A 14,213-nucleotide genomic window follows, 5' to 3' on the forward strand; every position below is an offset into this window, starting at 1 on the left:
ACATTCAACAAGCATAAAATCCTAAAAACAGACTGATTTTTAATAACATTAGCAGACAATTACATTTCAATCTCTGTAAGATAACCCACCAACCACCTCTGCTATTTCTGCACTCTGTGCGTTGTTTTCAAGGGTCTCGGAAGCTAAAATGTTTCCATGTGTTACTATCACTGCTATTAAAAAGATTTTCTGTCTAAATCAATCCATTGAATGATTCTGAAACAATTTTACATTCAGATTTTCATTGGTGTGCTCAACTATTCTATTAGACTTTTTTTGTTTCTCATGGTAACCAATTTTATTTGACTTAACTGAAGCTGTTCAAATATTTAAAAGGCACTCCGAGATGGCAGGAGTTTATCTAGGAGCATACATGTTGTGTCACAGATATTCCTTTCCTTTCTCTTACTCGCTTTTTTTTTGGTTTATTTTTTTTTTCCTTTTTTTTTTTTTTTTTTTTTTTTCAAAACCAGTAGCAGCCAAATGAGATCTCGACCAGCCACATTGTACCGGGAACGTGCTCACTTCATCTGTTGACGTTAATATTCAAGTTACAATGGGCACGTTTCGAAATTACAAGCTCGGTAGTTAAAAGAGATGCTGCTTACGTTCCTTCCTATGCACCGGAGCCCTTTGCCAGTATCGTTCAGGCACGACGCAAGAACTCAAGTATAAACATCTGCAACACCTCTCTGTTTTGTTAACATTCTTTCACACGTTTCCCTGCTAAGTCCGAAAAAGGCTCTGCGAAAAAAAAAAAAAAAAAAAAAAAAAAAAAAAAAAAAAAAAAGAAGAAGAAAAAAAAAAAAAAAACAACCACAAAAAACCCCAAACCCCCAAAAAACAAACCACAGTGAAATTGGAAACATCTGCGAGATAGCAAGGGAAAACGGAATGAAACATGAATAAACAAAAACATGGCGAAAGTGGCCTGGGGTTGTTACACTGTCAGATAATTTTTCCAAGCCCAACATCAAGGCTTTTGTTACAACCAAAGCGGTCATTTGCATGGAGAACCAACAGGGTTTCTTCTTCTTCAGCCGTTCCCCGCTCGTAACACACACACTCGCTCTCCCCGGCACACACAGAGCCGAAACCTCCTCTCTTTGCAAACAAACAACGCGGCTAAATCCGCACAGATTCCCAACCACGGCGGCTGCGGATCGCAAACAAGGCTCCCCGTACTCAACACTTTGCTTCCGAGACGTAATTTAGGTATAAAAATAACAGACAAACCTTTGGAGCGCTGCCCCAGCCGGAGTTCCTCTCTCCCTCTGCTCTGCTGTTACTGACAAGATCAGGCTGAGATTAACAAGTCCATGCTACTCTGACAGCCTGGCTCCTCTGCCTCCTGCAAACACGCCCTGGGCTTCAAATCCTACCAAACTTTCCGAAAGTTAAAAATGGAATGAATTAAAGGAATATAAAAGGACAATGGCAGGAAAGCAGAGAACACTGCCTGGACAATTATTGCAGCAGCACGCAGGGCACTGCTCTCTAGTTAAGGCTGTGTCAGCACTTTCTTTCTAAACACCCCCCCTGCCCCCCCCCCCCTCATTTTTCAGGGGGTTGTAACTCAAAGGAAAAAAAAATAAATGCCCACGGCTAAAAAATGCTTATAGGTAAACTCCCTCCCCTTTGCATTTTCAAACATCCATTTAGACCATTCAGAAAGTTACAGGAGTGTGTGCACTTTATCAGTAAGTCCCATGTGCCATCTTGATGCAAAAATACAGCCCTTCTTTCTTTAAGAGACATTTCACAAGAATCTGATGCACGCTGAGAATTTTTGGGCCCTCCTCCCCCCACCCCCTTTTTTTTTTTTTTTTTTTTTTTTAATAAAAGTTCACCAATAAATACTCGGACACCTGGAAGCCAGTTTACTTAAACATGGAATAATGTCAAAAAAACTTTTCCACGCCTGCATTGCCTGGTACCACATTAGTAACAGAGATGTTACAGGGTTTGCTCACACAGCTGATTCAGCACAGACAATGGCCTCTACTGAGGTCTCAACTCTAATCCATTATGGCAACTTTCTAACCTCAGTTGCTGAGTCCATCTACATTTTCCCTTGATAAGAAAAGCGTCCTTATAATCAGGCTAAAATAAGGAAACGAGGAGTTTGAGCTGCAATTACTACTTAACAATGCTCCAAACCCTGGCACATCAGGGCAATCTCTCCTGCTGTTGGTTGCTAATCGTTGGGTTTTGTTTGTGGGGGATTTTTTTTATTGTTTGGTGAGATTTTACACTCCTGGTAATTTCCTCTCAGGTACAGAAATAAACCCACCAACTTCTCCAGCCAATTTATATAAGCCAGATACGCTTTCTTTTAAAGTAAAAACATGTACTTTACATTGAAAATTGTACAACAGCCTAAATTTGCTGGGCAAGAAAAAGTCTAAGTTTTGCCACTTTTGACTGATATGGAATACCCAAAACAACAGGCAGCTCATTTGATCCTTACAAAACTCGGTGTATCAACACTTGTTCATCAAAAGGTGTCCCTCTGCTTTCCAGGAATTTCTGACTCTGCGATACTGTTGCATACAAACTATATAAAACCAAGTAGCATCCATTAAGACGGAGCAGTTCATTAAAAATGCTCAGCTGCTGTGAGTAACTCAGGAAAGCAACAATTTCCCCAGTAGGAATTGTCTTACAACACTCCATGAGCTTCACATTTTCCAAATCCTCATTATCTTCCATAAGTTCCAACATTTACTGAGTATCTGTCTCAAGGTATCTGAGATTAGTTCAGGTCATTTCTCATTTGTCTTAAAGACAGTTGCCTGGCACATTTTCAAGACAAACTGCTTTGATATTAACACCTTGTTTTGTACAGTGATGTGCACCCTAGTTGCTAAAAAATACCAAAATTTCTGTCATTACACAGAAGAAAAAAATAACATAGATTAAAGGTAAGATCCCAAGTATTTAATTCAGGGCATAATTCACCAGAAGAATATACTGAAGGTTTCTACTTCTGCATTGTAAACTGGACAGTACAGTCACCACCCACCTGCTAAGGGGCAGGGGGACAACCTGGGCTCCTATATGATCAGCCCTAAGAGTTTTTATCACTGGCTGATGCCAGTCCCATCTGCTGACACCCATTTGCTTCTGCCACCCCAGCACAGAAGTTATAATTTCCACAATGAATAATAAGAGTAAAATCTCAAGCCACAGCCCTCTTCTTCAGCATGCTCTGCTTTGCTCCACTGAACAACACAGAATTTATGTTCTTGAAAGATACATAATTTGCAGGCAATGCTTAATGGTGGACAGATGTTTTTCTCTAATCATTAATCCAGACCAAAGCAGAAGAATATAGGAGAGACTTTTCAGGTACCATCGTGTGAGTAACGTTCTCCTAAAGGTTTGGAGAATTCTGTACACACTGCTTGATTGTAACTAATTGCTAAAACACCTTAATAAGACACTAAATGAGGACAAACGTTAATAGATTATGATACAACTGAACAATGCAAAGAAATACAAAATGGAAGCTGATTTTTATTCTTCCTTTAACACCACTAGGGGACAAGGAAAAACAAACATAATACGGTACACAAACCTTCTTAGTAGATCCAGATTTCCATTTCCTATTTAAGAATAAAGCAGTAGAATTTATGAGAGCTGTAAAAGCCAACTTCTACTGGTAATTAAGTTAAATTTAATTGAATTAAGCTTCAGCTTTATAACTCTGTATGGTAGGTTACACCGAAGACATATATTAACCTAATATTAAAGAACAAAGTATATGAATAACCATACCCAGGAATAACAACAACCATAAATATTTGGTGAATTTCAGCAGGAAACTACAGATTTTAACAAGTTCAAAAGATAATGAGCTTAGTTCTTATCTCCACATTTATCATGCCAACATTTACACTATAAATCAGCAGCTGCAACTAAAGTTGAAAACATGCCAGAAATATGCATAGATTGTATCAGTATTTGCACATGGGGACTGGAACATAAATTAGTTGACACTCAGAACTTAAAGCTTCCACTGTGAAGCTGCAATATTTAAAGGTTAAAGATTAGACATGCTCCCTCTTGTGTTAAACCAAGAATACATGGAATACATGCTGTTTTCCCTGACATGATGGTTGCCTGGCCATCTGTTCCATTAAACAACCCTTTAACTTTGGCTACGAACATCTAACAAACCTTCACCAGTAATTCTCCAGTTTAAAGACAGATGTAGTCTGAACACAACCAGTATCCATTAAGTATCTGGGTTACATTAAATTAGCTCCTGGATTATCAGAAAGGAGCACTAAGGGAGTACAAATAAACAAATATGTTGCAAATAGGGTTTTTTTGACAAATACACATCTGACTTACTAAATTACACGGAAAGTCACACTTCTGTCTCTACAAGCATCACAGGCCTAAGGAGTTCAAGTATACAGAGTTCAAGCCATTCGGTAACATGAATGATACAGAGTATCAGCAGTTTCCTTTTACACATCAGCTTACAGAATCTTTTAAGGCAAACAGGAACAACGGGGAAAAGTTACAATGCCACATAATCATGTTTGTAAATACAGCAACAGCTGAACTAAATTTTCCTTCCTCTACTTGACAAGTTCAGGTGAACCATCCCCAACACAGAGCCTTAATGGAGTCAAAATCCTCCTTACACAAATCCTCTTGCAGAATCTGGCCCCAAGATCGTGTCTGGACATGAATGCTAATCCCAGGTGTAACTGGCACAAATGCTTTTACTAAAATACTTTTTAAACAAAGGCTTTGCACCTGGTGAGGGCTTGGCAAGTTACATTCAGGCTGGTTACATACATTTGCTGGCTATGGTCAGTACCAGACTGAATGCCTGGGTGGCTGAGAATAAACACAAGTAGCTTGAAGTGAATCTAATACTTAACCACATGACTTTACACATATTCTTTACCACCAGCCCTTTGTGGTGTACAGAAGATGCTCTCAGTGCAACAGGGCCTCTGCATGTTGGAGATAAATAATGTTCACTGATATTCCAAGAAACACACTTGTTAAATACAGGCTTGGGTTTTCAAGCCATGCAATCTAAATGTGTTTTATCTTCCAGTTTTTATTCTAGTCGTCTTCAGACCAGAAATAATACAACCACCAAGTATAGGAAAGACAACACAAACCACCACAATTGTTAATGGCTACAGGTTTTGGGGTCTTTTTACAGTCTCAAACCACAACAACAAACTACTGGAAAAACAACTGCTGGCAATGGCAAGCACCTGCATGGAGGAACAGAACTTTTCCCACTGATTTCAACAAGAGAAGAGAGTTTATAAACTATCAGTGCAGTAACAGCTCCTGAGCAGCCTGCTTTCACTTTCTTACTGCTACCTAATAGTTTCAATGTCTGACAAAATACCTTCCATCTCATTCACTAAGGTGCTCAAATCAGGGAGAAGCTTCATGCGGGGTACTAGAAGAGGACAAAGTAGATTGCACATCATCTGCCAGGTGATTAATGCTCCAAGAGTGTTTTTTATTCCCTCAGACACACAAATGGAGACAGTCTGCAGGATCAGGTTGGGGGTTGTTTTTGTTTGTTTGGTTTTTGTTTGTTTTTGTTCTTTTTTTAACGTGGAAATACCCAACGTACAAGAGGAATTCCTTCTCATTTAAACCACTGCTTTCCCCCTTACTGTCCCACCAGCTCCCGAGGACCACTCTCAGCGCCTGAGCAGAGTTACGCGGGGCAGAGAGAGATCCGCACCTCCCTCCGCATACACCTGGGAGCCCGCAAACCCAAACGACAAGAACTCAAGGGAAAAAAAAATCCCAGAGCTGAAAAACTGCAGCTCTAAACTCCTCGGTCCCGCCGGTGCTTCGGGCAGCGGGGCAGGACCGGGGGAGGCAGCACCAGCTCCGCTCTCCGCTCCGCAGCTGCGGGGGGTTCCGGGGGAGCCGCGGGGCTCTGCGCCCGCCCAGCCGGGGGAAGGAGGGCGATGGGGCTGCGGGAGAACTGCCCACCCCGGGCCGGCCGGGCACTGCTCCTCAGCGGCCGAACAGGAGCCAAACCCCCCCGTCCCCATCCTCCTCCCCCGCGGGGAAGGCGAGACCGGCCCGGCTGCTGAGGGAGCTGCTCCCAACCCGCGCCTCCTTTCACCGGGGAACTTAGCGCCGGCCCGCCCGGGACAAGGACCCCGCGGGGGCCTCCCCGCAGCGGCTCGGAGCTGCTCCCCCTCCAACCCCCGAGCTCCGCGGTGAGGAGCGGCAGCTCCGCGGGGAGAGGGAAACCAAGCTGGGCGCCTCCGCCTGAGGGAGAGCGGCGGCGAACGCGGGAGGGCGGCCCGGGGCTGGGGAGAGGGACGTGAGGGGAGGGGGACTCACGCTGTCTCCGCTATTTAAACCTCTTCCCGCCGCCTCCGCCTCACTGACTCTCACTCACTCTCTCCTCCCCGCGGAACTTACTGGGGGCGGCCCCTCCCCTCCCCGGCCGATATACACACACGGCCACACGCCGGGCTGCCGCTGCCCCGCCCACCCCGCCCAGACTCTTCAGCCATTCGCTCAACTCGCTGTCAGTCAGCAGAGAGGCGCTACGGCATTGGATGAGGGAACTGCCCATCAAAGCTTGCTCCGCCCCTTGTCCCGCCCCTCCCCTTTCCGGACACCTCCGGGGGTGTTAACGCGGCCTTTTCAAGTCACCATCAAAATTTACTTTTAGGCCCCGCCTCCTGATCGCTACCGGGGATTCTGATTGGGCGACGGCAAAGCCCTCTCTATCGCAATTGGGTGGCTTCATGTCAATCACCATCAAAACCCCCGCCTCCCCGGGTGCCGTCATTCCTCTGGATTGGTCGGCGCCTCCGGGCGGCCACGCCCCATTTCCACACCGCGACCCAATCAGGAGCGGCTTCTCAACCTCTAAGGCGGTGCGGAAGGCGGGCGAGCGGAAGGGCGGCTCCCATTGGTCAGCGCCTCTCACCCCGCGCTTTGCCTTTCCGCCAGCACCGTCCCGCGGAACGTACCACCAGCACCGCGGCGGCGGGGGGGGGCGGGGTGGTTCGGGGGGCGGGAGCCGCCGGCGTTGGTTCGTCCCGGCTCCATGAGGGATGGGGCGGGGAAAGGCGCTTCCTGCCCGTCATGCCGCGCGCGCTGTAGGTATCTCCCTCCGGTCCGGGCTGAGGGAGGAGGAGGAGGAGGAGGGAGGAGGTTGGTGCCCAATCCAAGATGGCGGTGCAGGAATCAGCTGCTCAGCTCTCAATGACTTTGAAGGTGCAGGAGTATCCCACTCTCAAGGTGGGTGCCGAGCTTCCCCCTTCTCCCCCGCTTCGGAGGAGACGGGGGAAAAGCCGCTGGCGTCCCGCCGGAACAGCCCTGAGGGGGAGACGAGGGCTTAGCAAACCCGGGCTCCCCTTCCTTCCTTCTTTCCTTCCTTCCCCCTCCTCTCCTCAGAAGCCCCGGAGGTCCCCGGGGTGGGGGTGGGCAGGGATGCCCCACACACACTTCCCCCACCTCGGCTCCGTTTTCCTCCTCTTGACGTCTCGGCTGATGCCGCTCCGGCTTCTCCTCCTCCCATCCCCCTCCGCTGAGGCTGAGGGACGTGCCTGGAATATGCGGCTCTCCCCGGGTGTTTCCCTGCCCTGAGGTGAAGGGGGAGGCCCCCGGGCCAGGCTAAGCACACACACACACAAAAAAAGGGATGTTGAGAGCTGGAGGAGCTGCCCGAGGTGGGAAAGGAGAAGCCGGGACATTGTGGAGAGGCGAAGCTGAGGTCTTAGGGGTGATGTGAGGGGTGGGAGAGGGCTGGGATGGAGTCGGGCTGGGGGAGAGGGTTCAGGGAGGCGTGGATGGTGATGGCTCAGGGAGGCTGAAGGGTGCTTTAATTGCTCGTCCCAGGTGATTATCTGCATCTGCGTGGCGTTGTTAGGAGACGTGTTAAAGAGGCAGAGAGTGGGGGTGGGGGTGGAATATGGTTCCCTGGCTTCTTGGTCCCCCAAAGATGGAGATGAGCTTAAAATATAGAAAGGGACAAGCGGGCCTGTAGGGGCAAACAAGCGAAATACTTATGGTTTGGTAAAAGCATGGGGTGTTTGTTAAGGTGGAGGATGGTAGTGCCCCAAGATCCTGTGGCTGCTCTTTGGGTTTAACTGGGTATTGTAAAGCAAATGAAGGACTCGGTACCGAGCTTTAAGGTCATGCCTGTAAGAACTGTTGAACTGGAAAGATGATGGCTCATAGGAATCGATGGAAACCTTTGTTTGAAGTCTTGTTTTGTATGTACATGTTTTGTATGTCTACCATGTTAATAGTAATAATTGGAGGGGAGGTAGAAGGAGAACCTCTACTGTAAAGTGCTTATTGAAGCATCTTTCATGAAGTTGTGTCATCATTTTTTCATCTGTAGATTTTTTTTGCAAAGTAAACTTTCTTGTACTGAGGTGATGCTGTGCTTTCACACACCGGGTACTTGTGTGCTCTTTGTGGTGTTTGTTTTTCAGGCTTTCTTGACTTGTTCTTCATGTACATGTCCTCCCCTGCTCTTCTAGCTTCATTCTACTTACATTGGAGAAGCAGAAGGTGTTGATTGCCACTTCACATATGAAGGCTTCTTTCTGTCATCGTGAACTTCTTTAAAGCTGTTCTTTAAATTTTAAAATAGCACTCTAGCACTTTCCACAGCCATAACAACGTGAAGGCATATAAAGTTAAGATTATTTCAAGGCTGCCTGTTAGATGCATTCCAGTTGTTATCACAGCTTTGCTTCTTACATTCCTGAAAAATTACCAGCAATGAGGATCAGTGAGTTCTTGTTTTGCTGCTTACAACTTAAGATGAATTGTCAAGGTGCCAGCCATTTAAAAGGTAGAGAATATTTTGGACTAATTCTTTTATTTCCACAAGCATTCTTGTTCCCTGAAAAATCTTAACAAAAATATACATAAGAGAATGGAATGTTGTTTGTAAAGTTGGGAAGCTAAATAGTAAGAAAGTGAAACACCCTTGCATTGAAACTCTTAATTTCCTAGCAAAGGTGATGTTTATTGATTCTTCCCAGCACCCATTCAATTTCTGGGTTGTTCCTGTAATCTTCAATAGCATTTTTCATTGTTTAAAAAACCTGCCAGAACAGTGTCTGCTGAGATCTTTTGAATGTATCTTCCCAAGTGCTCTTAACTGTGAGTCATACATCAAAACATTTTAGTGTTAGCTCCCTGTTAGCAACAGGGAGAAAGGAACACTGAGGCTAAAGTCTCTCAAAGGTTGGTATAAAATCTCATTTTATTCATTGGAAGGCAGGTGCCTACAATTTCTGTGGGACTGATCCTCTGAATTTTAATTCCAGTTTAATCAAACACTGTGTGAAATGACTTTTTTTTTTTCTCTCAATTTAATCCACCAAATCATTAGCTCAGATTTTTCTTTTGGAGCTCAGGACACCGCTGATTTTCTCTGATGCAAGTAAAATATAAATGATTGTAGACTTGTATTTATATCCTTCCTGTTTCCTCCCTCTAGCTTCCTCATGCCAACATCACTAGATAATAGTTGTGTAATAGTTCTACATTTTCAGTATGTTCCACAGAATGCCTTCCCTGTGAAAGAATGCTTAAAACTGCAAAGGGAAATCCTACTTCCATAGCTGAATCCTGGTTGCTGCAGGAGCAGAAATGCTTCAGCCATTCTTCAGCAGTTCAGCTCAGAGGAAGTAAATAGATTTCTTCAGCTGAATCTCGGGAAGATATCTAAGTGTACAAAATGATACTTGAATATTCTGCCCTCTCCACTCCAATCCCTTCTCAAGGACAAGAAAGCTGCCAGCTATTCTTCCAAAGTGCTGTGGAATTTTTTTAAAGAAAAAAAAAAGCCTACTGATAGAGAATTATGCTATTCTCATCTGAGGGCATGTAACATGAAAGCTGGCAGTTTAAAAACCAATGAATGCAAACATTGTTACTGTAGTTCTCTGCTGAAACACTAATAAACAAGTGATGACAGGAAGCTAGATAATTCATCCATATCCTTGCAAGTGTGAAGAACCATTAAATTCAACTAGCAAACTATAGGCACAAAAACTGGAAGATGGGGGACCTGAAAGCAGGGGTGATCACTTGTGAAAATATTGTTACCTGGGCTGTTTATTGGCAACAGTTGAGGATTAGTGGGGCTGCAACTGTTTTAAAAAGCAGCTGATCAAAAGAAGAGCTGTAGAAGCAGGGAATATTTGAGCTCCTTCTCAGAACTGCTGTTTGGCTTCTTTTATTGGCAGCTGTGGCAGGGGAAATACTGGCAGCAGATTTAATAACATTCTTAATTTCTCGTGGAAATAGCATCTTTACCTGATAGCTAAGGAGTGGAACAGAGAGGAGAACAGGATTATATGAAGTGTATGTTGTTCCTGTCCCCAGCCCACAGAACTGTGGAATAGCTGAGGTTAGAGAGGACCTCTGGAGACAATCTGCTCCTATAGCCTCCCCTCAAAGAAGAGTCAATGAGAGCAGGTTGCTTGGGGCCATGTCCAGGCTGTCCTTGATTAGCTCCAAGATGGAGACTCCAGCCCCTCAAGGCAAAGCTGTTCCAGTGTCTGACTGCTATTACGAAATTAAAAAAAAACCTTCTTACACGCATGAAGTTTTCAGTGTTTTGGTTTGTGCCTATTTTCCTTTTACTGAGATTTGTCTGGCTCTGTCTTCATTCCTGTCCCCATCAGGCATTTCTGCACATTGCTAAGATTACTCTGGAACCTTTTCATCTCAAGGTGAAACAGTTTTTACTCTCTCCACCTCTCTTTATTTCTCAGATGCTCCAATCTGTTAGTAGTCTCTGTGGCCTTCTGCTTTACATATTCCAGTGTGTCCATGTTTCTCTTGGACTGGAGGCTCAGAACTGGACACAGCACTCCAGATGTCTCACTCATACTGAGAGGAGGGGAAGGACTGCCTTCCCTGACCCCTGGCACTGTTTTTCCTTATGTACCCAGGGCAGTGTTGGCCTTCTCTGTCAGGATCCCCAGGTTCTGTTCTGCAAAGCTGCTTTTTGAGCTGTTGGTCTCCAGTATGTACAGGTGCACGTGGTTGTTGCTTCACAAGCGTGGGACTTGATGTTTCCCTTTGCATTTCATGAGATTCTTGTTTGTGCATTTCTCCAGCCTGCTGAGGCCCCTCTGAATGGCAACAGCCATCTGGCATATTAACAATTCCTCCCAGTTTTGTATCATCTGCAAACTTTGGAGGTGTACTCTGACCCAACCTGGGTCGTGAATGAAGATGTCAAACAGTTCAGGTCAACTTCTTTTCCCACCGAAGCAGAAAAGAAGGGAGATTAAATTTGTTGTATAATTGTTTGCTCTACTTTATTTTTTTCCCTTTTCATGAGTTTTTTACTTTGTTTATTTTGAGCATAGCCTTGTGCTTTGATATTATGAGCCACTAAGCACTTTTGTCAAAACTTTGAACATAAAGCAGCAAAAATTGTTCAGTTCAAGAGGTTGAGGCAGAGCTTGAGAAGGCCAGAAGTAACCAAATGTCTGCTGGCAGGACATCAGTGTACAACAACAACAACAACAACAAAAGGCACTTCTGCATTGCTACCTGATTTATAAAGTGCTTTTCAAGTGGAAGGCTGAAACAATAAGCATAACACAGATATTATGAACAGTCAGCTCTGTCCTAACTCGGTCTGAGTGCTTGTATCTCATGCTAAATTTGTCCTCAAACTGAGTCACTGAGTGTGCACAGAATGACCACACCAGGCATTCATGTGTTGATGAATAATGTGCTTCCTGTTTCAACACAGTGTGTGTGCAGGTCAGCAAACAAGTGTGACATCCTTTGTGAGGCTGCTCTTCTGCACTCTGCTGCTCTCTGTGCTGCTCTGCCTTAGGAAAATTGGATGCTGTGGGACTTCAGAGGAAGTTTGACATTGGAAAGCAGCTGAAGTAGGAGTTGGCTCCTCTGGGAATTGGTCTCTTCTCCACCCCGCGCCTACTCCCATAAAACATATTTTAAAGTGACTAATGAAGGAAGAAAGCCCAGCAAAAGACAATAAATAATGTTGCCATGAGCTAGAGATAATGCTCTATTATCAGTACTCTATTGTTCCTGTAGGAAAGTGCTTCAGGAGAAATAGTCTCAAATTTTACAGAAGACCTACTGTTAGTATCTTCAAAGTGAATATTTATCTGATGTTGCAATTCACAGTTGCAGCATACATGATTTATAGTGCTGTCACAGGACAGTGCCCTGTGATCTTTTGAGTTTGGTTTGTGTATGTTTTCTTGTGTAGAAATCATGTATATGTATGGTAGCTAACATGTTGGGGTCTTTAAATGTTGACATAAATCAAGAATATCTTTGAAACAGTTGGTTCTTTGCATAGTGAATGTTTCTAGAGGGGAAGAGAACTAAAGATGAGATTCAAACATTAGCTAGATACCATAATAGGAAAATGCTTCCCAGGTTGCTGTGATAGGAGTAGAGCTCTCACTGGATGTTTTTCTTATCTCTCTAAACCTCTCCCCACAGCCTTTCAGTTCAGTAGTTCCTACAAAAACGAGCATAATACTGCACCTTTTGGGCCCACAGATTTAGGCAAGTACAGTGTTGGCAGATGCATATTTGCTATAAGAGCATGCTGGCAAAATCCATCAGCTTCTGTAAGCTTATTTGTTAACCCAGAATGTGACATGTGCTGTGTTACTTGGAATACATTATTGCTTATTATTGCTTATTTAAATACAGAAAGTTTGGTTATCTTTATTATGATAGACAGTATATTAACTGCCTTGCTATGATAGACAGGATATTAACTGCTTCCCAGCTTGCTTTTGGTTCACCTCAGATTTTTTTTTTGAGTGCTCTGTGGTTACCTTGAGCTTTAAGCTAGGGAGAACTGAAGTGAAACAGATAGTATGTTGAGTAGAACTCAGGTCATTCATATATTCTTATATGGGTTTCTTGAGTCAATAATCTTCAGTTGTTTGTTTTAGGAGAAATTATGTAATTTCAGCTGGAATAGGTTATTTTTGAAGTTTTTTTTTTTTTTTGATTGGAAATGGGATCTCTAGCCTAAAGGCTCCAGCAAGTATGATCGTGTCTGGACTGTGCAAACACACAGGAGGACAACAACCTCTTTCATTTAAAGAGATGATACTGTGATTAAAATGAACAAATCTTTGGGGGGAAAAAAAAAAAAGAAGGATCAAAACAAATGAAGGGACTTGCTCAGGACACAAACCTGCTTTGTGACCTTAGCTTAGCAACTCGACTGCTTCTTTGGACTGGGAGGAATGCTGAGCTTTTTGTAAGTACTCAGTTCTACTAAAAGGAGAAAAGCAAAGAAATTTCTTTTGAGGCATGAGGCCAAGATGGCAGCTATGAACAAGTGTATTGAAAATGACTGGTCCCTGGTGTGGCTCTAGACAGGTCTCTAAAATGGCTGTCAATTTGCTTACATAAGGAGGCAAGATAGTTTTATATAACTGTTAAATGGCTTTGTAAAGCACTTAATTTTGTTGTTGGAAGCCTTGTTCAAAAGTTTGTAATGTATTCAGGAAAAAGTTATTAGTAAAAGGATAGTATTTTGAGGGATTATAGTTGCTTCTGTTGAGCAAGAGTGTGTGGTGCAGATGGGTAGTCCAGGAATTTTTGCTGCTAATTCTCTCCTGTATTGAAGTAGCAGCTTTGAATATTATAATGATATTTTCTTTCTAGACACAGCTGCCCTAGAATGTGCAGCACTGGCTTACTGAGTTGTAAAACTGAAATGTTTTAAACTAAGGGGGACTGCTAAGCTTTATACTTCAAAAACATTGAAACTGGTTTTAAAAAGAACTGTTTTTAAAATCCAAATGGTCTGCAGCTGCATTTAGGTTTGTTAAATGATTTTGTCTGTTTTGCTCTGTCTCTCAAAGATATCTCTTAATTATCTTAATGCTTGTACCAAATTAAACCTAAATCTAGCCATTATTCTAAGCCTCTCATTCCTGAAATTTACTACTTCTCTTTTCTTTTTGCTTTCTTTTCCTTTTTGGGTTTTGCCTAGAACAAGGAAAAAAATATTACTACTTTGGGGTATTGTTAAGGGCTACATATCAGAAGAATTCATTCTGTGAATAAGTGGTGATACATGTTTTGGATGAGTTCAGTGGCAAATATGCTGACTCAGTTCTGAAATAATCCAAGAGTTATATAGGAAGATGTGAAGTGTATAAAACCACAATTTCAGTCATTTGGCATGGAAATGC

The 14,213-nt window shown here is 43.6% G+C and overlaps 2 protein-coding genes across 11 annotated transcripts in view; one reads left to right on the forward strand and one right to left on the reverse strand.

The window, feature by feature from the left end:
- Window positions 1–6,501, reverse strand: part of CTBP1 (C-terminal binding protein 1) — a 223,700-nt gene extending 217,199 nt beyond the window's left edge. The window contains exon 1 of one of the 3 annotated variants that reach the window (XM_071753255.1): window positions 6,355–6,501. The gene's annotated coding sequence lies outside the window, so the exon portion shown is untranslated. Of the gene's footprint in view, window positions 1–1,236; window positions 1,371–6,354 lie in introns of those variants that run through there. The other 2 variants (XM_071753253.1, XM_071753254.1) reach the window with 2 other exon arrangements.
- A 571-nt stretch (window positions 6,502–7,072) lies between these two features.
- The window catches only part of MAEA (macrophage erythroblast attacher, E3 ubiquitin ligase), a 48,150-nt gene continuing 41,009 nt past the window's right edge, over window positions 7,073–14,213 (forward strand). For 2 of the 8 annotated variants that reach the window (XM_071753270.1, XM_071753269.1), the window contains exon 1: window positions 7,139–7,266. Coding sequence is in view for 2 of the 8 variants with exons in the window: in XM_071753268.1 (XP_071609369.1) it covers window positions 7,198–7,266 (69 nt within the window). In the remaining 6 variants the exon portion in view is untranslated. Of the gene's footprint in view, window positions 7,267–7,717; window positions 7,742–14,213 lie in introns of those variants that run through there. The other 6 variants (XM_071753268.1, XM_071753267.1, XM_071753266.1 and 3 more) reach the window with 6 other exon arrangements.

This window comes from Heliangelus exortis, chromosome 10, assembly GCF_036169615.1.
Source record: "Heliangelus exortis chromosome 10, bHelExo1.hap1, whole genome shotgun sequence".
Classification (NCBI taxonomy): Eukaryota; Metazoa; Chordata; class Aves; order Apodiformes; family Trochilidae; genus Heliangelus; species Heliangelus exortis.